At 44.0% G+C, this 26,025-nt stretch overlaps 1 protein-coding gene across 2 annotated transcripts in view; it reads right to left on the minus strand.

Moving 5' to 3' along the window:
• The window catches only part of LOC141130659 (disintegrin and metalloproteinase domain-containing protein 33-like), a 142,630-nt gene that overhangs the window by 34,748 nt on the left and 81,857 nt on the right, over window positions 1–26,025 (minus strand). For both annotated transcript variants that reach the window (XM_073618154.1, XM_073618153.1), the window contains exons 3-7: window positions 24,387–24,460; window positions 10,821–10,899; window positions 4,702–4,778; window positions 1,746–1,935; window positions 803–868 (exon numbers count right to left, since the gene is read on the minus strand). In XM_073618154.1, the coding sequence (XP_073474255.1) occupies window positions 803–868; window positions 1,746–1,935; window positions 4,702–4,778; window positions 10,821–10,899; window positions 24,387–24,460 (486 nt within the window). The remainder of the gene's footprint in view (window positions 1–802; window positions 869–1,745; window positions 1,936–4,701; window positions 4,779–10,820; window positions 10,900–24,386; window positions 24,461–26,025) is intronic.

Here is a 26,025-nt window from a genome sequence, read left to right on the forward strand (position 1 = left end):
TAGTGTTTCAATCTATTAAATCTATTTCAATCCATAAATCTAATTGGAGGTTTCTAGTCAATCAAATCTATGCACGGTGGGTTGCCTACAGTTTTTTAATCGCTTGCAGTTGTATAAGTGAACAAAACCTTGTTTAAATTATCTGAAAAGAGAAGAAGAGGGAGAGAGAGAAAGAGGAGGAAGAGAAGAAGAAGAGAGAGAGAGAGAAAGAGGAGGAAGAGAAGAAGAAGAGAGAGAGAGAAGGGGAGGGAGAGAAGGAAAAAGAAAGAGAGGAAGCAAGAAAGAAAAGAAGGAGGAGGATAATAAAGAAAGAGCAGAGGGAGGAGAAGAGAGAGAAAGAAGAAGAGAAGTGGGAAGAAGTGGAGAGAAGAGGGGAGACGTGGAGAGAAGTGGGGAGAAGAGGGGAGAAGTGGGGAGAAGTGGAGAGAAGTGGAGAGAAGAGGGGAGAAGAGGGGAGAAGAGGGGAGAAGTGGGGAGAAGTGGAGAGAAGTGGAGAGAAGAGGGGAGAAGAGGGGAGAAGTGGAGAGAAGTGGAGAGAAGAGGGGAGCAGAGGGGAGAAGTGGGGAGAAGTGGAGAGAAGTGGAGAGAAGAGGGGAGAAGTGGGGAGAAGTGGAGAGAAGTGGAGAGAAGAGGGGAGAAGTTGAGAGAAGTGGGTGTCAGGAGGGGGGAGAAAGTGAATGATGGAAGTAGGAAGGAAAGCGGGGGGGGGGGGGGTGAGAATGTGGAAGACATAGGAGGGGATAAAGGAAGGAGATATAGTAACATCCATGTCTTCTTCCTCTGTAGCTCTGGACAGACTCACCATTGAATGGTCAGCGACTATATACAGCTCCATAAACTTCTGAGCTCCCCACACATTCCTCTTCATCTGCAGGACAGAGAACAGAGACAAGTAAGAGATAAGAGAGCTCTCCAGCATTCCCACCATTATATACTGTATACAATTATTACAGCTTCCAGCATATCTCAGCCAGTGTGCTGCACTAAATTGACCACTAGATGGCGATGGTGTCTTCCATCCCTTATTACTGTGAATAGCTCCATATAACAGTACAAGGTGGCTATTGTTTACCTTCTTCTGAAAATGCTAGCTGCCTGGCTGTTATTCAGATCCTCTGACTTCCCATAATTCCTGTGTCACTAACTTTGAAAAAGTACAGAGCCAGGGTGTAGTTAGAGCTCCTGGTCTGAAGACTAAAAAATAAAATAAAATATTGAAGCCAGGGGATCAGAATAAAAGCCATTGTATATTTATAAGAAGGGGAATAATGACATCCTCAGTTTTTTTACTTCAGCACAGATGAAGTTGCTTCTGAAGGACCTTGAAAAGCCCCACCCCCGAGGCTCTTTCTCCAGGCCATGCTGGTAAAGCCTATTTGTATGGGCTCCACCCCTTTTTAGTTATAGGCGGAGTTCAGTGTGCTAAGTCACCCTCATATCTTGTAGGGATTACCATAATAGCTCCTCCCCACATTTCCTGGCTCTGCTCCTGTCCCCCTGGGAGTCTTGTGCATTCTTAGCATGTTATGGGAGTTTAAGAGAGTCTTGTGACTCCTCTCATCACACCCTTTCTTTTAGCTCTCCCACTAGGTTCAAGCTGTCCAGCACATGTGTAGTAAACATTTGGGTCTAGTTCTGCTCCACCTTAACACGTTCCTCTCAGGTCCTGGCCCAGTAAAATTCTCCCCATCGCTCATACTGGCCCTACGTCATTACCACCAGTGGCTGAGAGGTGGCAGTCTTACCCTGTGATGGCCAGGCTGGGATAGAAATTCATTGAGGTGAGAGGTGGCAGTTGATGAGGGCTCTCCATGGCCGCAGCCTCCACCTTTAATGGGCAGATGTTCTGTGCGGTACAGCATGTGGCTGCCGGAGCCCGGTGCTGCCAGCGGCTGGAGGTAGAAGCTGTTGTTGGCGTCCAGGACAATCAGGCCACTGAGAAAAGGAAAAATATTTTACATTTATAAATAAAGCTGGGAGATTCAGATGGAGCACACAACAAAAAAAAAATGCAGTAGCAAAGGTTCCTTCTGGTGAGTATCATCCAGAGATATCTGCAGCTGAAGTTCTAAGCAAATCTCCAAGTTTCTTGTAAAATCCAGCTTGGCCCTGCCCTTGCTTTAGAGCCTCCCTGTTGATCAGGGTTCGGTGACCAATAGGAGTCTGAGAAGATCGGTGGAGGAGGGGCTAAGCTGGATATGTGCAGGAAAAGAGGAGATTTTCATAGAACTTTAGCTGCTTATACCTCTGAATGTGCTGGTCATTTCCACAGGCGGTTTTCCTAAAAGTGACCTGTCGTAATTCCACTTTTTTATGGTCCTAGGTGTTCAATAAGTTTTAACTTATAATTTTGAGATTTACGCAAAAATTGGGGATCTAACTGGTTGGACTGGAGCATCTGGTGTGAGTGAGAGAGCCTGTCCAGAAGATTACAGGAGTGTGCCAGAGGGTACACGGGGCACAGGTATCAGGGAGGTGCACTGGGCATAGCTCCCAACTGTCCCTGAATTCCAGGGACTCTCCCTGATTTGTAATAATGTCCCTCTGTCCATCTTTCCTCCTTATTTCTCCCTTATGTTGGTCTGATCTATAAAGTTGTATATAAAATGCACTTTTTATCTTTCAAAAACTGTTTCTCAGTGCTAAACCTTTCATCCAATTTCTAAATTGCTGCATTTGTCAATTTCAAAAAGCCAATATAAGGGAATAGTAGTGGTAAAAACAAAAACAAAAAAAAAACAAAAAAAAAAAACAAAAACACTTGTGGGTTTAAACTAATCATTTTCTTTTTATAATTCTCCTTTAAGGGGGGCGTGGCAGGGGGTGTGTCCTATGCCTACATACTTTTGCTAATAGGTGTCCCACGTTCCCATCTCAAAAAGTTGGGAAGTTTCACAGAGTGCTCTGGAGTCACAGGGTGTTCTGGAGTCACAGGGGTCACAGGGTGCTCTGGATTCAAAGGACACTCTGGGGTCATAGGGTGCTCTGGAGCCACAGAGGTCACAGGGTGCTCTGGAGCCACAGAGGTCACAGGGTGCTCTGGAGTCACAGGGTGCTCTGGAGTCACAGAGGTCACAGGGCGCTCTGGAGTCACAGGGTGCTCTGGAGTCACAGGGTGCTCTGGAGCCACAGAGGTCACAGGGTGCTCTGGAGTCACAGGGTGCTCTGGTGCCACAGAGGTCACAGGGTGCTCTGGAGTCACAGAGGTCACAGGGTGCTCTGGAGTCACAGGGTGCTCTGGAGTCACAGGGGTCACAGGGTGCTCTGGAGTCAAAGGACGCTCTGGAGTCACAGGGTGCTCTGAAGCCACAGAGGTCACAGGGTTCTCTGGAGTCACAGAGGTCACAGGGTGCTCTGGAGTCACAGGGTGCTCTGGAGTCACAGGGGTCACAGGGCGCTCTGGAGTCAAAGGACGCTCTGGAGTCACAGGGTGCTCTGGAGCCACAGAGGTCACAGGGTTCTCTGGAGTCACAGAGGTCACAGGGTGCTCTGGAGTCACAGGGTGCTCTGGAGCCACAGAGGTCACAGGGTGCTCTGGAGTCAAAGGGCGCTCTGGAGTCACAGGGTGCTCTGGAGCCACAGAGGTCACAGGATGCTCTGGAGCCACAGAGGTCACATGGTGCTCTGAAGTCACAGGGTGCTCTGGAGCCACAGAGGTCACAGGGTGCTCTGAAGTCACAGGGTGCTCTGGAGCCACAGAGGTCACAGGGTTCTCTGGAGTCACAGGGTGCTCTGGAGTCACATGGTGCTCTGGAGCCACAGAGGTCACAGGGTGCTCTGAAGTCACAGGGTGCTCTGGAGCCACAGAGGTCACAGGGTTCTCTGGAGTCACAGGGTGCTCTGGAGTCACAGGGTGCTCTGGAGCCACAGAGGTCACAGGGTGCTCTGGAGTCACAGAGGTCACAGGGTGCTCTGGAGCCACAAAGGTCACAGGGTGCTCTGGAGTCACAGAGGTCACAGGGTGCTCTGGAGCCACAAAGGTCACAGGGTGCTCTGGAGTCACAGGGTGACACATGGTGCTCTGGGGTCACTGGGCATTCTGGGGTCACAGGGTGCTCTGGAGTCACAGAGGTCACAGAGTGCTCTGGAGCCACAGAGGTCACAGGGTGCTCTGGAGTCACAGAGGTCACAGGGTGCTCTGGAGTCACAGGGTGACACATGGTGCTCTGGGGCCACTGGTCATTCTGGGGTCACAGAGTGCTCTGGAGTCACAGAGGTTACAGAGTGCTCTGGAGCCACAGAGGTCACAGGGTGCTCTGGAGTCACAGGGTGACACATGGTGCTCTGGGGTCACTGGTCATTCTGGGGTCACAGGGTGCTCTGGAGTCACAGGATGACACATGGTGCTCTGGGGTCACAGGGTGCTCTGGAGTCACAGAGGTGGTATAGGATGCTTGGAGGGCTCTGGGGTTTACAGAATATACTGCAGCAGAGGAGATTGTTTTAGTCATAGTAACTGCACGGCGCTCCAATAAACAGTACTCATCATCCTGAGTCGTATTGCTGATTGGAGGCTGTGCACAGGGAGAGTCAGACCGCTGTACTTCTGGAGTGAAAGCAGCAGCCCGACTCTCCAGTGTGCTGCACATACACACTTATACAGTAGGAAGCACTATATATATATTCTTTACTTGTTACATCTCCTAATTATATAACCAGTAGAATATCCCGGGGCCCAGGGACACACAGACCCCAAATTACCTGATTCCTTCACAGGTGCTGAGAGCCACAGAGGACTCCTCACTCCCCCGCACCCAGCCATGGTAATAGCAGTGCTCCTGCCGAGTACAGAACAAAGTGTGAACACAATACCAGTATCACATGTGAAAAAAGAACTACAAATCCCATCATCCTTCAGTGCTCTGAGGCTGTCTGGTTGATAATGCAGTATGATGGCCACCAATATTATTATATCGAAGTATCAGCCTATAAGGATGGAGAAGGATTTACAAGGCCTGCCCTTAGGGCCACATCATTTTGCTTTCATAACCTCACACAGCTACATAAAATGTTATGTATGGAGGTGAGGGGGAGGGGCAGGGGAGCTGGGCCAGCACAACACGTTTTTATTTATTTAAAGGGTGTTTCTTTTGATGGGGTGGGTTATTTAAGATAGTTTTGTTTATTTTATTAAGGGGGTCTCTACTTAAAAAAAAAAAAGCATCACACACATTCGCACAATATACTGCATTTTGGCCACTAGATGGAGCTGATGATCATAGGAATTAATCTATTACAGAAATTACGTCTAAGTGTTCCATTTATTATTTATTTTTCATAAGTATTAGTTGTTTGTGTACTGTCGCTTTACATTTTCTTTAACTTTTTTTTTTTAACTGTTTTTGTCTTCTTTTTTTCTGTTTAAAATATAATAATGGGGCTAATGGAGCAGGAATAGGTCCAGGATCGTTAAAAGGATCTCACCTACACCCTTGAAAACCACCTTAATCCCCTTGTCTACCAGGGTACATTTATAAACGACCTGCTGGTCAAGGGGGTAAAGCAAGTTTGGTATTGATTTTATTCAGCCCACTCTCAGCTGTCATGTAAAAGTGATCTGGGGGGCCGTAGAAGTGTCCAATCTTTTTTTTACAATACATTGAACAACCTAGTCACCTCTCCACCCCTTTGCTGGTGCCACCCATAGTATCTCCAGAGAGCCCAGGAGCATGATCACAAGCAACATGGGTTTGCAGCTGTCATTCCCTGGCGACTGTAGTTGAGAAGGCAGCTAATCAAGCACAATATCTGCTTGATTAGCTGCAGTGGACGGCAGGGGAGACAGAAATTGAAGGTCTAATAGACCCCCACTATCTCCATCAACCCCCACTCCCTCCCTCCTCGCAACTAGTGAACCCGTAGGCAACAAGTATTACGTCACTTCCGGGTTCGCATCTGTCCTATCTTGACTACTGTATCTGAGAAGGCAGCTAATCAAGCACAATCTGTACTTGATTAGCTACAGTGGAGGGCAGGAGAGACATTGGAGGTCTAATAGACCCTCGATGTCTCCATCAACCCCCATTCCCTCCTTGCAACTAGTGAACCCGGAAGCAACATGTATTATGTCATGTCCGGGTTCGCATCTGTCCTATCTTGACTACTGTATCTGAGAAGGCAGCTAATCAAGCACAATCTGTACTTGATTCACTGCAGTGGAGGGCAAGGGAGACAAAGGTGGTCTAATGGACCCCCCCCAATATCTCCATCAACCCCCATTCCCTCCTTGCAACTAATAAACCCAGAAGCAACAAGAATTACATCACTTCTGGGTTCACAACTGTCATTGCCTCGCTACTATAGCAGAGAATGCTGCTAATCAAGCACAAGATGTACCCACCCACCCATAGTATCTCCAGGAAGCCCAGGAGCGTGATCACAAGCAACACGGGTTCACAGCTGTAATTACCGGGCTACTGTAGCCGAGAAGGCAGCTAATCAAGTACAACCTGTACTTGCTTAGCTACAGTAGAGGGCAGGGGAGACAAAGGAGGTCTAATAGACCCCCGATATCTCCATCAACCCCCATTCTCTCTTTGCAACCATTGAACCCGGAAGCAACAAGTATTACATCACTCCTGGGTTCACAGCTGCCATTCCCTGGCTACTGTAGCTGAGAAGGCAGCTAATTAAGCACAATCTCTACCCCCCTCCCCCCATAGTATCTCCAGGGAGCCCAGGAGCGTGATTACAAGCAACACGGGTTCACAGCTGTCATTCCTGGGCTACTGTAGCTGAGAAGGCAGCTAATCAAGCACAATCTGTACTTGCTTAGCTACAGTGGAAGGCAGGGGAAACCCCCGATATCTCCATCAACCCCCATTCTCTCCTTGCAACCAGTGAACCCAGAAGCAACAAGTATTACGCCACTCCTGTGTTCGCCGCTGTCATTCTGTGGCTACTGTAATTGAGAAGGCAGCTAATCAAGCACAATATCTGCTTGATTAGCTGCAGGGGAGACAGACATTGAAGGTCTAATAGACCCCCACTATTTCCATCAACCCCCATTCCCTCCTTGTAAATAGTGAACCCATAAGCAACAAGTATTACGTCACTTCCAGGTTTGCAGCTGTCATTCCCCGGCAACTAATAAAAAAGGTAGTAGTGAACCCGCGCAGTGGAGATGGTGGAGATGTGATTACAACCAGTTTGGAACTGCTGCCACTCAACATGCAATCACCATATATAAATGGGGACAGCTAGATTAGTTAATTTGAGAGGAGGGTATGGCGCTGTGCCTCTAAAAAGCTTTATGGTATCCTGTGTATGTGCTATATTCAATTCATGAAAAAAAAATGAAAAAAGTCAAAGACCATACAGGGTGCTACTATTTAAATCATATGTGTCATGTAGCTCTTTATGTATGGAATGTTTGTGCCAGTGCAAAAAAAGTGAAGGATAAGAGGGTGGGGTGGGGTGGGGGAGGGGAGGGGGGTGGGGGAGGGGAGGGGGGAAGGGGAGGGAAGTGGGGTGGTTGGAATACAAAGGTAAATTGGAATAATCAACTATACATGCAAATTCAACCTAATAAAGTGCACATGTGCAATCAAATAAATATATATAGAAGTCCTTTTTTCTCAGAGCAAATTAATTTGTGTGATGTTCGTGCTTTTGATTCTTTTGGTAGTAAAATCCCGTGCTCTAAATGTGCAGCCACTCACCAGCTCACTTCACCCCTGCTGGGGTATTGGGCAATCACAGTCTATGCCACTGTGCGGCAATCTCTGGCAGTCTCAGGATCGCGGTGTGTCATATAAAAAGAGAAGGGGTGCCCATAGTGTAAGATCGTTTAGAAAAGTTTATTAAAACAAGCAGAGAGGTTAACCATCAGCTGTTCAATGTTGTTTGGGAAGCACAGATTAGGCCACGCCCTACGCGTTTCGTCATTGGACCTCTACGGGAGCGTGACCTCTGCTGTGCCTCCCACCTGTATTGTATTCATCCAATATCCCCCTTTGGAACATACACAGACGGTCTAATCCGTACTAAATGGATAGATAGTGTAAGAATGAGTACAGATTGACACGGCATGTCCATAAGTCGCATTTATATATGATTATGATCTCTAGGACCCTAGAAAGGCTGGGGGTAGTCATAACGGTATCCTAACAACATATACTAAGAAATGCCGACAATATAGGTTCTTTTGAACCAATTAAGGGAGTTTTCTAAGTAATCCTTGTTCCTTATAACATTTTAAAATAATTTTTTTCCTCTTCCTCCATACACATATATACGTACATATTTTGCATTTGTGTATTCTCTCACATACTCTGATATATTTTTTATAAGTTTATACTCAACTTTTATCTGCATACGTGTTTTTATCTGCATACATATTTTTATCTGCATACAAGTATTTATGCAATGCTGATTTTATCTCTAGGTTTCCTCTCCTTGTAAAAGGTCATATATATTCTAAACACGCTGTTTTAAGTTTAAAATGTTGATTTTATTGGGGTTAAATATGAACACATATATAGCTGCACATTATGTTTAACTGCTTAAATTTATAGTGAATTACCTGGTTATAACATGCGGGATCTCCGACCATATAACACTCAATTAAAATAAAAAACAACCATACTTAGATACGGAACGGGGGTGACACTGAGACAAGAAGCGTTATTACAAGGAAAGTGTCACCTTTGAGTCTATTAACACTAGTTAAACAGCACCGTTGTATCCTATGTCCGCAGAATCATAGGCAAAATGGCCGCTAGCGTCTCTGAGTCTATGTATATAAAGGCGGATCATATGGTGGGGAAACAAGCTTCGGTCTGCATAACCTCAGACAAGATGACCGTGGGTAGGCTCCGGTCCATAGAAACATAGGGAAAATGGCCGCCGGCGTCTTTATGTTCTCCCATACAGAGGCGGAATATACTAATGAGGAAATAGGCTCCGGTCTGCATTATCACAGACAAAATGGCTGCGGACGGACTCCGGTCCGCAAAACACAGGCAAAATGGTTGTTAGTTATACAGATAATTAGGGGACACCGCACGTTATATAAAGGTGGGAGGCACAGCAGAGGTCACGCTCCCGTAGACGTCCAATGACGAAACGCGTAGGGCGTGGCCTAATCTGTGCTTCCCAAACAACATTGAACAGCTGATGGTTAACCGAGAACTTTGTCTTTTTTCGCTTACTACATGCTTTTAAATTGTGAGTACCTCTCTGCTTGTTTTAATAAACTTTTCTAAACGATCTTACACTATGGGCACCCCTTCTCTTTTTATATGACACACCGCGATCCTGAGACTGCCAGAGATTGCCGCACAGTGGCATAGACTGTGATTGCCCAATACCCCAGCAGGGGTGAAGTGAGCTGGTGAGTGGCTGCACATTTAGAGCACGGGATTTTACTACCAAAAGAATCAAAAGCACGAACATCACACAAATTAATTTGCTCTGAGAAAAAAGGACTTTTATATATATTTATTTGATTGCACATGTGCACTTTATTAGGTTGAATTTGCATGTATAGTTGATTATTCCAATTTACCTTTGTATTCCAACCACCCCACTTCCCTCCCCTTCCCCCCTCCCCTCCCCCACCCCACCCCACCGTCTTTTCCTTCACTTTTTTTGCACTGGCACAAACATTCCATACATAAAGAGCTACATGACACATATGATTTAAATAGTAGCACCCTGTATGGTCTTTGACTTTTTTCATTTTTTTTTTCATGAATTGAATATAGCACATACACAGGATACCATAAAGCTTTTTAGAGGCACAGCGCCATACCCTTCTCTCAAATTAGAAGGCAGCTAATCAAGCACAATCTGTACCTAATTAGCTACAGTGGAGGGCAGGAGAGACATTGGAGGTCTAATAGACCCTCAATGTCTTCATCAACCCCCATTCCCTCCATGCAACTAGTGAACCCGGAAGCAACAAGTATTACATCCCTACCAGGTTCGCAGCTGCCATTTCTTGGCTACTGTATCTGAGAAGGCAGCTAATCAAGCACAATCTGTACTTGACTCGCTGCAGTAGAGGGCAGGGGAGACAAAGGAGGTCAACCCCCTTTCCCTCCTTGCAACGCATGAACCCGGAAGCAACAAGCATTACTTCACTCCTGGGTTCACAGCTGCCATTCCCTGGCTACTGTAGCTGAGAAGGCAGCTAATCAAGCACAATCTGTATCCCCCCCATCAGTGGCAAATGGTTTGTCTCATCCCTCTATGCTTATGCATTCTGCTGGAGAGCTTGTGCTTTTGAAAAACAACAGACTTGCTGGCCAGATCACCAGATAAGAATAGAAAAAAAGAAAGCCTAAAAAAGAAAACAAATGCAGTTGTCACATCTAAGAATTGGTAAGCTGCAATACAATAAATGTTTGCTTTTAGGTTTACTGCTTTAAAGGAGAGGTGTGGTTTGCAATGCGTGCGCGATTTGCAGGTATTTGTCCATATGCGTGTAAAATACTGATCAGTAACACAGATTTTTTGCATTTTATTATTCTTCTATTATTTTGCACTTTATTATTTTTCTATTTTGATTTTTTATTTTAAATTATTTTATATGCATAATAAATATATCATTTGCATTTTTTGCATTTTTATATCCATTATAAAGATATTATTTGCATTAATATTTTTAATCTAATTTGATTTAGCATTTTATAATATATTATTATTTTGCATGTTTGTATTTACTGATGTAAATGTGACAATAGTGTCCTGTGTGTACAGTAAAAAAAAACAAAAAATAACAAAAAACAAAAAACAGCCCAATACATTAAAAAAAAGTGTAATTTTTGGTGCCCATGTGCAAGAGCCTTTATAGGAGGACATGGAGTAGTTCTCACCGTGTGGTTGGGGGTCACCGTCACCCTCTCGCCCTCCGCGGTGTAATGCGTCTCGGTGAATCCGGGCGATAGCAGGAGGCTGCGGGGAAGGTAGGACAAAAGTCAGCAAGTGGGCTCAATCACAGAAACCTAAAGCCCCCCCCGGATCCTTGCTGTCCCAAATTTCAGCAAAACTGGGCTGGAATCTGTTATTGGATGAGAGACAATGACAAGGCCATAGAATATTATACAGATCTTCACTGCGGGGGGGCCAGACAGGGGGTGTGGCCACCCAGCCCCCTTTGTCAAGGGGCTCTGAAATGCGTTGCCACTCAGCTTTTATTCATTACTACACTCAGATTGGCGCCCCCGGTGTTCATTTGTGTGTTATATAATGTTCTCCCCCAGCGGAAGTTTAGTCAGCTTAGATTTTTTTTACTTCCCTGGTTCCTCCCATCAACATTCGAATTACGTTTTTTAATACATTTTCAAAATACTTTTTTATCACATATCTTATTTTAAACAATGCAATGCAAGCAGATCATGGCTGGTGGGAGGGGCCGGCAGGGTGCTGTACAAAGCTTCCTGACAATGCAGCTTAGTTCTCTGCAGCGCACACCTGCCCTAATCAGAAAAAGTAAAGTACACTGCTGGACATTTATCTTGTACCTAATCAATGGGTTGAAGTGTCGGCTAGATTCAAGTAATCAATATTGTTTGATAAGTCATAAAATGGGGTTTTGTGTTGCAGCAAACATTTTAAATTTTTTTTTCAAAAAATCAAAACGTTTCAAAAAGTTCTTTCACTCTTTCCCCCCAGAAGAAGACCTCTACTGTTAATGGTCGAAACGCGTTGGGGCTTTCCAGTATGACTATATATACCTATATCATGCTATGTGTTTTTTTATGTATATCCACGGCTGTATTATGATGTACTTGCAATAACCTCATCCACAGAGCTCATGTTTTAACATAAATCAATGTCCTTGTATGTTACTACTTTTTTCAATAAATTTATAATTTTTCAATTCATTTTTGAATTTTTGCTGCAACACAAAACCCCACGGGGAAACCTTTCCATTTTATATTCTAACTGGGGTGTGCAGCAACCCTTATCCCACTATTAGTATCGCCTTCCACTTTTATTGTTTGATAAGTCATACATCATGTGACGATCAGCCTTGAGCTTTTGCCATTTGCTTTTCATGACAATGCAGCTTAGTTCTTTGCAGCGCACACCTGCCCTAATCAGAAAAGGTAAAGTACACTGCTGGACATTTATCTTGTGCCTAATCAATAGGTTATTGTGTTGGCTAGATTTAAGTAATCAATATTGTTTGATAAGTCATACATAGCAATGATCAGCTTTGAGCCTTTGCCATTTGCTTCCCATGATAATGCAGCTTAGTACTCTGCGGCGCACACCTGCCCTAATCAGAAAAGGTAAAATACACTGCTGGACATTTATATTGTGCCTAATCAATGGGTTAAAGTGTCGGCTAGATTCAAGTTATCAATATTGTTTGATAAGTCATACATAGTGACGATCAGCCTTAAGCCTTTGCCATTTGCTTCCCATGATAATGCAGCTTAGTTCTCTGCGGCGCACACCTGCCCTAATCAGAAAAGGTAAAATACACTGCTGGACATTTTATCTTATGCCTAATCAATGGGTTAATGTGTAAAAAAACATTGCAACACCCGGCCTCAGTACTCGTCTCAAGAACCCGTAGTCCTGATGCAAGCAGTGGGAGGAGTTCTCCAAATATCAAAATACCTGGATGGGTGGGTGTCAGTCTAGAGGAGAGGGTGTTCCTAGGCAGGCTGCATTTGCATACAGACCGCCCACGGGTGATGCTGAGACTCCATGATTGCAACAGTTAGAACCCGATGAATGAAACGGGCGGGCACAGGGACAGTCAGGCTGGGGAGGAAAACGCTAGATGAGGCGGATGTCCTCCAGCCAGGAAATGAGGCGGAGCTCTATCTGACTTTCTGCAGCTTCTAATGCACATTTTTCATAAAAATGTAACAATTGTGGAATTTAGAGTTTCATTAACCATTTCAATACCGGGTACTTCCACCCCCTCCCTGCCCAGGCCAATTTTCAGCTTTTAACACTGTCGCAATTTGAATGACAATTGCGCGGTCATACAACACTGTACCCAGATGACGTTTTTATCATTTTTTTCACACAAATAGCAACTTTATTTTGGTGGTATTTGATCACCTCTGGGTTTTTTTTTTTGCTAAACAAACAAAAAAAGACCAAACATTTTGAAAGAAATTTTTTTTTCATAGTTTGATAAAAAATGTTTGTAAACAGGAAATTTATCTCCTTCACTGGTGGCACTGATGGGCACTAAAAGGCACTAATAGGCAGCACTGATGGGCACTGAAAGGCACTAATAGGCAGCACCAGGGCTTTTTTTGAGGGGGAACTTGGTGGAACTCAGTTCCACCACCTCTGGTTCAGACCCTTTGGTGCCTGCTCACCACAATCACTTGTAAATACAGAAGTCTGGTTTCTGTGTTTACAAGTGACAGCTCTGCACTCTGTATGTAATGCAATCCTGGTACTTAATGCCCCTTTAGGACCCTCCTACTGTTTTTGTGAAATTTGACTGAACACACCCAGTATTTGATGTGATTTGGAGGGTGTGTGTAGGGGGAGGGGTTTTGGGAGCCGTGGTTAAGTTCCAGCACCTATTGTTTGAGAAAAAAAGCCCTGGGCAGCACTGATGGGCACTGATAGGCTGCACTGATAGGTGGCACTGATGAGCACTGATCTGCACTGATAATTCAGCACTGATGGGCACTGATAGGCTGCATCGATGCACCACTGATGGGCACTAATAGGTGGCACTGATGGGCACTGATAGGCAGCACTGATAGGTGACTCTGATGAGAAGGCACTGATGAGTGCTGATTGGCAGCACTGGTGGGCACTGATTGTCAGTACTGATGAACACTGATAGGTGGCACTGATGGGCACTGATAGGCTGCACTGATGGGCACTGATAGGCTGCACTGATGAGGCTGCACTAATAGGTGGCACTGATGGGCACTGATAGGCCGCACTAATGGGTGGCACTAATGGGCACTGATAGGTGACACTGATGAGAAGGCACTGATGAGCGTTGATTGACAGCACTTGTGGGCACCGATTGGCAGCACTGGTGGGCACTGTCGGAACTGCACTCCTAATCAGGACGCTGATTATCAGTGTAGATGTCCCTTTAACACAAGCCAGTTATCAGCTCTCTTCACCCCTCCTCTTGCTGACAGCGTGAGGAGAAAAAAGACGATAACCGGCTTGTGTTCAGATCGGTAATTAGCTGTGATTGGCTTCAGCTGATCATATGGTAAAGGGGTGCTGTAATTGGCTCTTTACCCCGATCTGTGATCAGCTGAGTCCTTGGGACATGGCGATCACAGAGCATGCCACCCGCATGGAAGCGGGAAGCACCATCATGAGAGGACGTCAATAGATGCCCCCTGGCAATGTAAGCCCGCGCTGTAGCTGTCATTTGACGGCAACAGGTTAGCGAGGACCCAGCATCAGAAACTCACACCTGCTACCCGTGCTTGGGGTGCCATTAACATTTAATGGCGATGTGCGTTTGCCATGCGATCGGAAATGCAGAGATGTGAACGGGGCCTGGAGCAGATACACATTGTATTTCTAAAAAATAAAAAGTGGAAGATGAAGATCAGACACATGTATATGAATCTCTCAGCACCTCCACCCCGGGCACACGTCCAATCAGATGACATCATTCTATAATACGGCAGAGAGCTGACAGACTGTCATCTGTCGGAGGGAAGAAGGAGATGTTTGGGTGAACACGCTGCCAGTTCCTGGAGGGTCCAGTTTATGGGGTGTTGCAGCAATAAAGGAGGATTCGTATGTAGCGGATGTGTTGTTGGATGCGTCGGGGCTGCGCTCGCCAAAGACATGACTTCAACCAGAGAAAATGCAGCGCTGGACCCCCCGAGACTGCCGGATTTAACCCCTTCAATCCAAACACTTGTGGTGGAAGATGTTCTCAAGTGGTTCAGAACTTCTATGGGGGGTTCTCAAGATGTGCACCCCGAATGTCACTCTACCCAATTTAGCTGGCCCCTTTCTGGGGTTTTTTGTTTTTTTTGGTCATTTTTCGAATTTTTAAATTCTTTATTTTCTCAATTTTCCTCAGTGATGAATATCAAAATGTCACGAGATTGACTTTGCCTCCAATTGACCCCAATTTGTGGTAGACGATGTTCAAAAAAGTGATACAGAATTTCTTGTTCCATGTTAGTTTCGTTCATCCCTCTAGGAATGAACATTTGTCATTGCACCAATTTTTTGATGAAACCCATTGGAGTCAACTGGAGGTGAAAATTCATGGAAAGCATATTAAATTTTGCAAAAGTTTGCCTATTGTCCTAGATGAGCACCCTCCATTATAGGATTGATTGGTCCTTTCTGGTTTTTTTTTTTTTAATTTTCTTAATATTTCTCAGAGATGAGCGTCAAAATTTCACAAGATTGATTTTGCCTTTAATTGACTCCAATTTGTTGTAGATGAAGAACTTTGGATTTCAACTAAGGCCCTATGCACTATAGCATGGGTGCTCAACCTGTGGCTCTCCAGCTGTCCCATCATGCCTCTGCCTTTGGGAGTCATGCTGGTAACGGTCAGCGGCTTGCAATGACTCATGGGACTTGTAGCTGGAGGGCCACGGGTTGAACACCCATGCACTATAGCCTCCATTAATGAAACATTCTCTATGAATGGAGGATGGGACAATGAATGAAAAGTCTGCCTCCTCCATTCATAGAATGCTTGTCATTGATAATACAGTTTCTATGAAGGCGGAGGGGGCCGAAAGGATGGCCATAGTTGGCACTCTTGATGAGTGTCCAGGGGTCCCCTTGACTGGTCAAAGCTGGATCGGTGATGTCACAAAGAGCAGGGCCACCAGGTGGCCTCACCCCTTACCAATTTAAGGACCTTTTCTTTGGGTCCGGTGATGCGGCGGGCATCATGATCGACGATGGATCCACATCGGAGGACATTGTTTTTTTAATTTTTTTAAGAAAGGAATTGTCAAAAAGTCCCGCTTGTTAAAGGGGGCTTCCAGATTCCGATAAGCCACCTGCCCGCAGACCCCCTCAACCACCATCCAGGGTTGTTGGGAAGAGGCCCTTGTCCCCATTAACATGGGAGCAAGGTGCTGTAGGCTGTACAGGGCTGACAGCAGCCCCCAGCACAAAGGACACCTCTCAGTTTCTTGTTCTGATAAAAAAAAATGACTAAATTTAAACTTTTAGATATAATATTGGATGTAACGACTGGGGGGGGGGGGGGGGGGTTGTTGCAAGACAGGAAAGGTCGTGATTTGCCACTGTACCTTATTTCCTTGCTCAGTATCAAACCTCCCCTGGAAATTATAGTATAATAAATTACAACAATGAACGGCTATGGCAACCGTTATTGAAAATTGTCCTGATGAGACCTGGTCGCCGGACCAGTCAGGTTTATGCGCCCTTCAGAGACAGCACCGGGGCTCAGGAACCTTACAACAAGAGTCTCATTATTGTGCGGCCCACGTAAGCTTCGCACAGATGGTTTTGTTTAAGCCAAAGCGTCTCTTCTCCCAGACAGAAATACGATCTGGTCTGCGATGGCACCTCCAGACCCACAACACGCTGCGGAGAAGAGGATTCTGCAAAGTCTGCACAGGCTGGAGGCCCAGATCTTACTATTAATGAAGGTTTATGGTCCTGGGAACAACAAAGCACTCTCTGACTACACCAGCAGACTCACAGCAGAAAGAAAAGGAATGTGACATGAAGACCTTGCGTACGGAGGAGGGGAAGGCTACAGGTGATTGGGCTGGATTCTTCAAACAAGGACCTCAGCTTTGATGTTCACCAAATTATTCATGTCCATTTGATTTCGCTGAAGTCAACATCAATGTGCCTGACCCTGCTGGCCTCCTATTGACAAAGGAAATCTAAGACTCAAGCTCCACACCAGAAATTGGCCTTAAAGACCACTGATCGTCAATATATAGGCTTTGGACAAATAGAAGGATAGCTCTGGGGCCAGTGACAGCTGATCACGTGATGTAAACAAAAGCTCAGTAATCGTCTTTTTTTTCTCCTCACGCTCAGAGCGTGAGGAGAAAAAAAAGCCGATCACCGGCTTATGTGCAAGGGACATCAGTCCCGAAGAGGAAGAGGCAATTCTGCCTCATCTTTGCCAATCAGTATCCCCTGCCAGTGCCACCTGCTATTGCCACCTGCCAGTGCCCACCAGTGCCACCTATCAATGCCCATGAGTGCCACCTATCAATGCCCACAAGTGCCACCTATCAATGCCCACCAGTGGTGCCAATTAGTGCCTTATCAGTGCCACCTAGCAGTGCTGCCTATCTGTGTAACCTACCAGTGCCGATCAGTGCCCATTATTGCCACCCATCAGTGCCCATCACTGCCAGCTATCAGTGCCACCTATCAGTGCCACCTATTAGTGCCACTTCTCAGTGCCCACCAGTGCCACCTATCAATGCCCTTCAGTGCCAACCATCAGTGCCACCTCTCAGTGTCACCTCTCAGTGCACACCAGTGCCGCCTATCAGTACCCACCAGTGACGCCTATCAGTGCCCACCAGTGCCGCCTTATCGGTGCCCATCAATGCAGCCCAACAGTGCCCATCAGTGCAGCCCATCAATGCCCATCAGTGCAGCCTATCGGTGCCCATCAGTGCAGCCTCATCAGCGTACATCAATGAAGGAGAAAAATTACCTGTTTGCAAAATTTTATAACAAAATATAAAAAAAAATATATATTTTTTTTTCAATTCGGTCTTTTTAGATTTTTTTAACAAAAAATAAAAACCGCAGAGGTGATCAAATACCACCAAACTTAATTTTGGTACAGTGTTGTATGACCGTGCAATTGTCATTCAAAGTGCATCAGCTCTGAACGCTGAAAATTGGTCTCGGCAGGAGGGGGGTTTAAGTGCCCAGTAAGAAAGTGGTTAAGGTTCCGCCAGAGGTTGCTAGGGGTTCCTTGAGCAATGAGCAATTTCTGCCTCTTAGAGTAGTTCCCACTGACACCATTGATCTTTTTAGGTATCTGTAAGGTGGGAATTCTCCACAATGACCACAAGTGTAAGGAACATTCTTCCCACTCACCATCACACTAATGTTTCGCAGGTTGTAGATATAGTCATTTTTAGCAGGGATTCCCTGAAACTGGAAAGTTATTTCAAGGGTTCCTCTGCGTTGAAAAATGTCTAAACAGTAAATGAGAAACCCCATCCAAATACAAATACAACTTGTATAGGAAATAAGATGATCCTAAGGCCCCAGCGCTATCCCTCTATTTGTTTGATGTTTTAATATCAAGAGAGAGTCACTATTGGCCAGGTGAGGGTCTATGCTTCATGCAGACCTCCTGGTTTGTAGGACTCTCCGAGGTCTTGAGGGCTTCACTCATACCAGACGTTAGAGTTCTGCCATTTATTTGTGTGGTTCCAGAACTGCAAAATACAATGTAACGGAAACCACATCTACTCACATCGGTCGTATCTGGGACAAAAGTTTTCAGTTCTCATTTTTTTTCGACACACATTTGTTGTGTTAAGTTTCATTTTCATCCTAATATGGGTGCAGGTTTTGGTGGTATAGTAGAATCTATAATGGCTGGGTTCAGGGTTAGGCTCCATGCACACTGGCTTCAAAATCACTGCTACTACAGGAGTTTTCTGTTTTGCCTGTAGAAGCAGCTCAATGCTATCCTATGTGTCCAGGCACCTTTGGGCAATTACAGGCATATTTTAAGCTCAGCGTTTAGAGGCAAGAAAAAAAAAAAACCCTTCTGGTTTGCGTTTCTGATTGGAGCTTTCTGGAAAGAAACAACGCAAAACTCTCCTAAACTCGCCTAAACTTTTGTACAAAAAAAACACTCTATATGAGCATTTTTTTCTGCCAAGGCATTTTCTTAAGACCAGTGTGCGTGGAGCCTTATGCCCCGTACACACGGTCGGATTTTCCGACGGAAAACGTGTGATAGGACCTTGGTATCGGAAATTCCGACCGTGTGTAGGCTCCATCACACATTTTCCATCGGATTTTCTGACACACAAAGTTGGAGAGCAGGCTATAAAATTTTCCGACAACAAAATCCATTGTCGGAATTTCCGATCGTGTGTACACAAATCCGACAGACAAAGTGCCACGCATGCTCAGAATAAATAAAGAGATGAAAGCTATTGGCCACTGCCCCGTTTATAGTCCCGACATACGTGTTTTACGTCACCGCGTTTAGAACGATCAGATTTTCTGACAACTTTGTGTGACCGTGTGTATGCAAGACAAGTTTGAGCCAACATCCGTCGGAAAAAATCCTAGGATTTGGTTATCGGAATGTCCGAACAAAGTCCGACCGTGTGTACGGGGCATTAGGCTGCATTCACATCTGAGCGTCGTGTTTTTCAGCGTTTTTTTCTGGTGTTTGTATGCGCGCTTTTGAGCGTTTTTGTACAACATTTCCAAAGTGTTTTTGAGCGTTTTGGTGTTTTTTTTATTAACCAAGATTAAAAAATATCATCTGTTTCATCATTTGTTGCTATGTTTTTCATTCACTTTTATTTAATATTGATTGATTATTATTTATTTGTAAGGGGTTAAAGGTTATGGTTAGGGGTTAATTAATTGAATTTATTATTATTTATTTACTCATTACTATTTATTTTGTTAGGTTAGGGTTAGGTTAAAATTAGGTACTCTTGTTCGGTGAATGCGCGTCTCTCTCTCTCTCTCTGTCTGGCGCACCTTCAGGGTTGCTCCAGCGGGCAGATTTTTCCCCCGAGTCGGTGAAATTCAATAAAAGGCAAATATTTATTTTTCTTGTGTCTCTCCAGAACGTGTAATCATTCCAATCTCGCAGTGCGTGGACAGCGCGATTCCCCCCCCTCCCCACCTCTTGGTGAACACGTCCTGTCTAGGCCTTGCTCCAAGAAACAGCTGGGAGGGAGACGGATCCATTACAGTCGGCTCAGGACACAGAGACTGCGAGCGGGTGCAGCCGCCGGGTGAGAACGGCAGGGCGGGGGCGTCATGAGGACCGGAACAACTTTAACTAGCCCACAGTAACCAATCAGAATCTGTCTTCTATTGTTATCACTGCGTACTACTTTTTTTTCAATTCTTTATTTGTGTAAGACATGCGGAAATACAGAAGCCACCAAACTGGTGTGTGTAAAATGAAGCACTCTAAATACAAGACCAATAGAGCAAACACCACATTATAGTAGAGAGTGAACCAACTCCTCAGGGAAACCATCCCTGGACTTCCAGGTCTTAGGGAGTCTGATAATTTTTGCACGGCTATCGCGAGAGAGATACCTAGAGATGACCCTGAAGTTCTTAACTACAAGAAGAGAACTGTGGGGGAAAAAACAGGGAGAAAAAAAAAGGAAGGGGGGGGGGTGGTGGTCAATGAAAGAAGGGGGTGCCACTAACCAGTCACCCAACCATGTCCGGGGAGGGGCCTCCCGAGACGGCCCTCTTCCAGGTGACTAAGCCATCAGCTCCGCATACTCCTCAGAATAGACAAACTTGTGCCAATAGAACCATTTCTTGAGAAATTTCTCACGCAGGCCCTTCTCTGTGGCCACCAAGTCCTCCATTGAATTAATGTCCGCCTCTTTTTTCAACCAACCGGCAGTGGCTGTATCTGCTTCCACAACAGCGAGATACAGCTTTTCGCCGCTGTGAGCAGGAGAGGCAGGATAGATCACCTATAGGTCTTGGTCGGAATCTCGTGATGATGCAGTAGAAAGAACCCGGGAGTCCATCGTAGCTCCCTGTCAGTGAACTTCTGGGCTATGCAGTGGACCTCCCTCCAGAAGGAATGAAGGAGGCGGCAGGACCAAAATATGTGAAGAAGCGAACCAGTCTCCTCCCCACATCTCCAGCAAAGATCCGAGCTCTGGGGAAACATCTTTTGGATCCTCTCTGGTGTGTAGTACCACTGGGTTAGCACCTTGAATCCCGAATCTTGATGTTTGGCGCAGAAAGAAGTTTTTTAAGAGAAAAGGAAGAGTCTGTCAACCTGTTTCTCAGTAAGTTGTATTCCCAGCTCCTGTTTCCATTTGGCAACAAATGGAGATCTAAAGTCTGGAGGCTGGGATAACAATAGTTGGTAAGTCTGGGAGATCGTATGTCGCATCAGAGACTGCTCCAGACATAATAGTTCAGAAGAGGTTAATCGCCTCTGGAAAGGCCTCCAGGCAGGTAGAGACCCAAAAAAATGGGCAAGCTGTAGTTTTTGCCAGAAGGGGAGAGCCTCAAGGGCCGGGTCATCCATAATTTGTTGCTTAGTCTTCCACTGACTTGGTAAGAAAATGTTGCACCTGGATCTCTCTACCACTTTTAGTTCTTGAAATTTAGGGTCGTTGAGTCCAGGGCTGAAAGCCTGGTTGCCAACAATTGGTGTGAGCGGCGATGGGGTTGGTGCGATAGGAAAATCTCGGAATGCCTTCTGGGCTAACCGCCACGTCTCCCCCACCGGAGGGTGATCCAGAATCCTTTGCGGTAAGGACCTCTGGCACCAAGGCACCGCCTTCAACTGGATCCCCGCACCCACTGTTACCAATCCAGGACATGGGTCAGATGGCAAGCCAATTGGTAGAGGTTAGCATCTAACAATGCCATGCCACCTAGCAATTTTGGAAGTCGCAGAATAGATTGGGCTAGCCGAGGGGATTTCTGGACCCAAAGGAAGGTGACCAAAGCTTGGTTTATTGCTCTAAGGAAGGCGCCATGAACCTGTACCTGAGTGCCTGAAAGTGATACAACAACCGAGGCATAACGTTCATTTTTACTATGCCACAGCACACAAACCAGGAGAACAGGCCATGCTGCCAGTCCTGGAGGTTTTTCTTTATAGTTGTCAAAAGGAGGGGGGGGGGGGAGTTAAGAGGAAAAATCTCTTCCACCTTTCAGGGCAAAAGGATACCCAAATACTTAATACTTAAAGCCCACTTAAAGGCAAAGTCCACCCGGAGCAGTGCAGCTAAGGCAGTCAGCAGAGACACATCCAGCGCCTCTGATTTCTGATAACTGATGCGGAAAAAAGAGAGCTCCTCATAGATCCTCAGTTCCAAAAGAAGGTTTGGGATAGATACCAAGGGCTTAGTCAGGAAGAACAACAAGTCATCCGCGAACGCGGCAATTTTGGGGGAACGTCTAATCGCTGGCCCGAGATATTTGGGTACAGGCCTACACAGGCCTACACAGCGGAGAGTCTCAACCAGGAAGGGCCAGCTCACTCTGTTGAACGCCTTCTCGGCATCGGTTGAGAGAAGCAGCAACGGTTTCTTCCGTGTCTGGGCAGCTTGAATTAAATGAATTGCCTTGGTAGTGTTATCTCGAGCCTCCCTCTTAGGGACAAACCCAACCTGGTCGGAGTGGATCAATTGTGGGATCGGGTCCATCAGGCGTATGGAAAGGATTGTGGTGAATATTTTTAGATCCACATTTAGAAGAGAGTTTGGCCGATTTTGGCAATATAATGGATCCTTACCATCTTTCGGAATCACTGTAATGTTTACCCGCAGTGTGTCTTTCCCAGGAGGATAGTCCCTTCCCCAGCCGCATTGTATGCGGACAGAAAATGAGGAGTTAAAAGGTCCCCAAAGGTCTTATAATAGAGCAGTACCTATCCGAGCCCGGGGCCTTGCTCATCTGCATTCGAGCCAATGCCAGGGCCACTTCGCCTGTGATAGGTGTGCTGGGTGAGATATAATATAGAATAATTCTATTTTTTTATTTTCTATTCTATTATTTTCTAATATATTATATTCTTTTCCATTCTATCCCTTTTTTTTAATTAAATTTTTTTCTATTCTTTTATTTTCTTTTCTGTTCTGTTTTACACTATTATATTCTATTCTTTTATTTACTATTCTATTCTTTTCTATTCTATCCCTTTATTTTCTATTCTATTTTTTCTATTCTTTTATGTTGTATTTTGTTCTATTTTACTCTATTATATTCTTTTATTTTTTATTCTATTCTTTTCTATTCTATTATTTTCTATTCTATTCCTTTATTTTCTATTCTTTTTTCTATTCTTTTATTTTGTATTTTGTTCTGTTTTACTCTATTATATTATTTTCTTTTATTTTCTATTCTATCCCTTTATTTTCTATTCAATTTTTTTCTATTCTTTTACTTTGTATTCTGTTCTGTTTTACGCTATTATATGCTATTATTTTATTTTCTATTCTATTATATTCTTTTCTATTCCTTTATTGTCTATTCATTTTTTTTCTATTCTTTTATTTTCTATTTTGTTCTGTTTTACTCTATTATATTCTTTTCTTTTCTTTTATATTCTATTTTTTTCTATTCTATTCTATTATTTTATATTACATCCCTTTATTTTCTATTTTTTTCTATTGTTTTATTTTATATTCTGTTCTGTTTTATTCTATTCTTTTATTTTCTATTCTATTCTTTTCTATTCTATCCTTTTATTTTCTATTCTTTTATTTTCTATTTTATTATGTTCTTTCCTTGTCTATCCCTTTATTTTCTATTCTATTTTTTTATATTCTTTTATTTTCTATTCTGTTCTGTTTTACTCTATTATATTCTATTCTTTTATTTTCTATTCTATTCTTTTCTATTCTATCCCTTTAGTTTCTATTCTATTTTTTTCTATTCTTTTATTTTGTATTTTGTTCTGTTTTACGCTGTTATATTCTTTTATTTTCTATTCTATTATTTTCTATTCTTTTTTTTTTTTTAATTATTTTTATTTCAGATTTTTTGAGACAAACAATACAATAACACTTGGTTGCAACAGTTCATCGGTACCACGACAGAATAAATGAACATCGATTAGTGTGAATTGCCCAGATAAATGACTATTATTTTCTATTCTATTCTTTTCTATTCTATGCCTTTATTTTCTATTCTATTTTATTCTCTTATGAAATTCGAATTCGATTCGAAAAACTATCCAAATTTTGTTCAAAATTTTTGCTTCCTTATTTGGGATTTGTTTAAATATGTTACTTTTGTAATTCAGAAATTTGGATACATCCGAATTCCAAAATAACGCAAAATTTGTCCAAATTTCGATTCGGAACAAAACAAACCGCACGTGTTTATAAAACAGCAAAGAGCCCGTTGTCCGAAGTTTGGGATCCTTCCTGGCTCTGCTACAAATGTATCTTTTGTTTTATCTTGCTGACAAATGGGCTTTTAAAAAAAAGTTTTTAATTAAAAATTTAAATGTTAAATGTTTAAAATAAATAAAATGACTAGATCCCAACTCCACCCAAATAGTTTATTTCATTTTGGGTAGAATCAGAAGCTTTATTCCCGTCTGTGTTCCTGTTGGGGGTGGGGATTTTCCCTCCTTTTGGATGACAGTGGTCACCTGGACAGGAAGTGAGGGTGAATTTTACAGCGGGGACACATCCAGCAATAAATGCTCAGCTTTTCTTATAGCCCTTTTCCCACCCTGGAATAAAGATGAAGTTCTGTCCGGAGTCAGCGATGAAGACACTTACCGATTGCGTTCCACTTCCAGGATGAGTCTCCTTCCTTCCGATGTGACCAGGATCTCTCCCCGCTCCGGACTCAGCTGCCGAGAGAAGAGAATGCCAACCAAATTTACAACAAGGCTTAAAGTCATTAAACAATGAATAAAAAAACAAACAAACATATATATATTATTTGGGATCCGTTTTAATTTTTTTATATTTTAGGGTCCCATTCACACCTGAACGTAGAGTTCCCGCTCATGTTTTTTTGGCGCTTCTTTCGAGCGTTAATGCTCATTGTGAAAACACTGTTTTTATGTTAGTTTTTTTGTAAAATGGTAATTTATTGTAAAAAAAAAAAATGACAACATACACCCAAAAAAAAGAAACAGAACACACAAAAAATTGATCTTTTATTTATGTTATAGTTACAGTGGGGGGAAATAATTATTTGATCCCCTGCAGATTTTGTATGTTTACCTTTTTACAAAGAAATGAAGGGTCTATAATTTTTTATCATAGGTGTATTTTATATGATAGAGACAGAATATCAGTCAAAAGAAAAAACACATGATGCAAATGTTATAAATTGAGTTGCAGTTCAGTGAGTAAAATAAGTATTTGATTCCCTACCAACCAACAATAATTCCGGCTCCCACAGACTGGCTACAGTAGGTGCTCATGTGGTACACAGATTAGTCTTATCAATGTAAGAAGGAGCTCCTAATGACAACTTGTTATGTGTATAAAAGACACCTGTCCACAGAATCTCTTTCTTACATCCAAACCTCACCATCATCGGCAACACCAAAGAGCTGTTAGAGGACATCAGGGACAAGATTGTAGACCTGCACAAGGCTGGAATGGGCTACAAGACCATCAGCAAGAAGCTTGGTAAGAAGGAGACAACTGTTGCAGCGATTATTCGCAAATGGAAGAAACACAAAATAACCAGCAAGGGCTAGAGTTGCCACCTCATCCCTTTAAACCCGAACACATATGAATTACACGGGTTCTGTGGCTAATTGAATGCAGGTAAGACACTAAGTGAGTTTAATTACCACCTTAATCAGCCACAGAACCTGTGTAATTAATATGTGTTCGGGTTTAAAGGGATGAGGTGGCAACCCTAGCAAGGGCCCTCGTTCTGGAGCTCCATGAAAGATTTCACCTCATGGGGTGAGGATGATCATGAGAAAAGTGAGGGATCAGACCAGAACTATACGGGAGGAGCTTGTGAATGATCTCAAGGCAGTTGGGACCACAGTCACCAAACAAACCATTGGTAACACAATACACCATGGATTGAAATCCTGCAGTGCCCACAAGGTCCACCTCCTCAAGAAGGCACATGTACGGGCCCGTCTGAAGTTTGCCAATGAATATCTAAATGATTCAGAGAAGGATTGGGAGAAAGTGCTGTGGTCAGATGAGACCACAATTGAGCTCTTTGGCATTAAGTCGACTGGCTGTGTTTGGAGGAAGACCCTAAGAACACCATCCCTACAGTCAAGCATGGAGGTGAAAACATCATGCTTTGGGGCTGTTTCTCTTCTAAAGGTACAGGCTGACTTTGCCGCATTGAGGGACCAATGGACGGGGCCATGTATTGTAAAATCTTGGATGAGAACCCTCTTCCCTCAGCCAGAACACTGAAGATGGGTAA

This window comes from Aquarana catesbeiana, linkage group LG01 (genome assembly GCF_042186555.1).
Source record: "Aquarana catesbeiana isolate 2022-GZ linkage group LG01, ASM4218655v1, whole genome shotgun sequence".
Classification (NCBI taxonomy): Eukaryota; Metazoa; Chordata; class Amphibia; order Anura; family Ranidae; genus Aquarana; species Aquarana catesbeiana.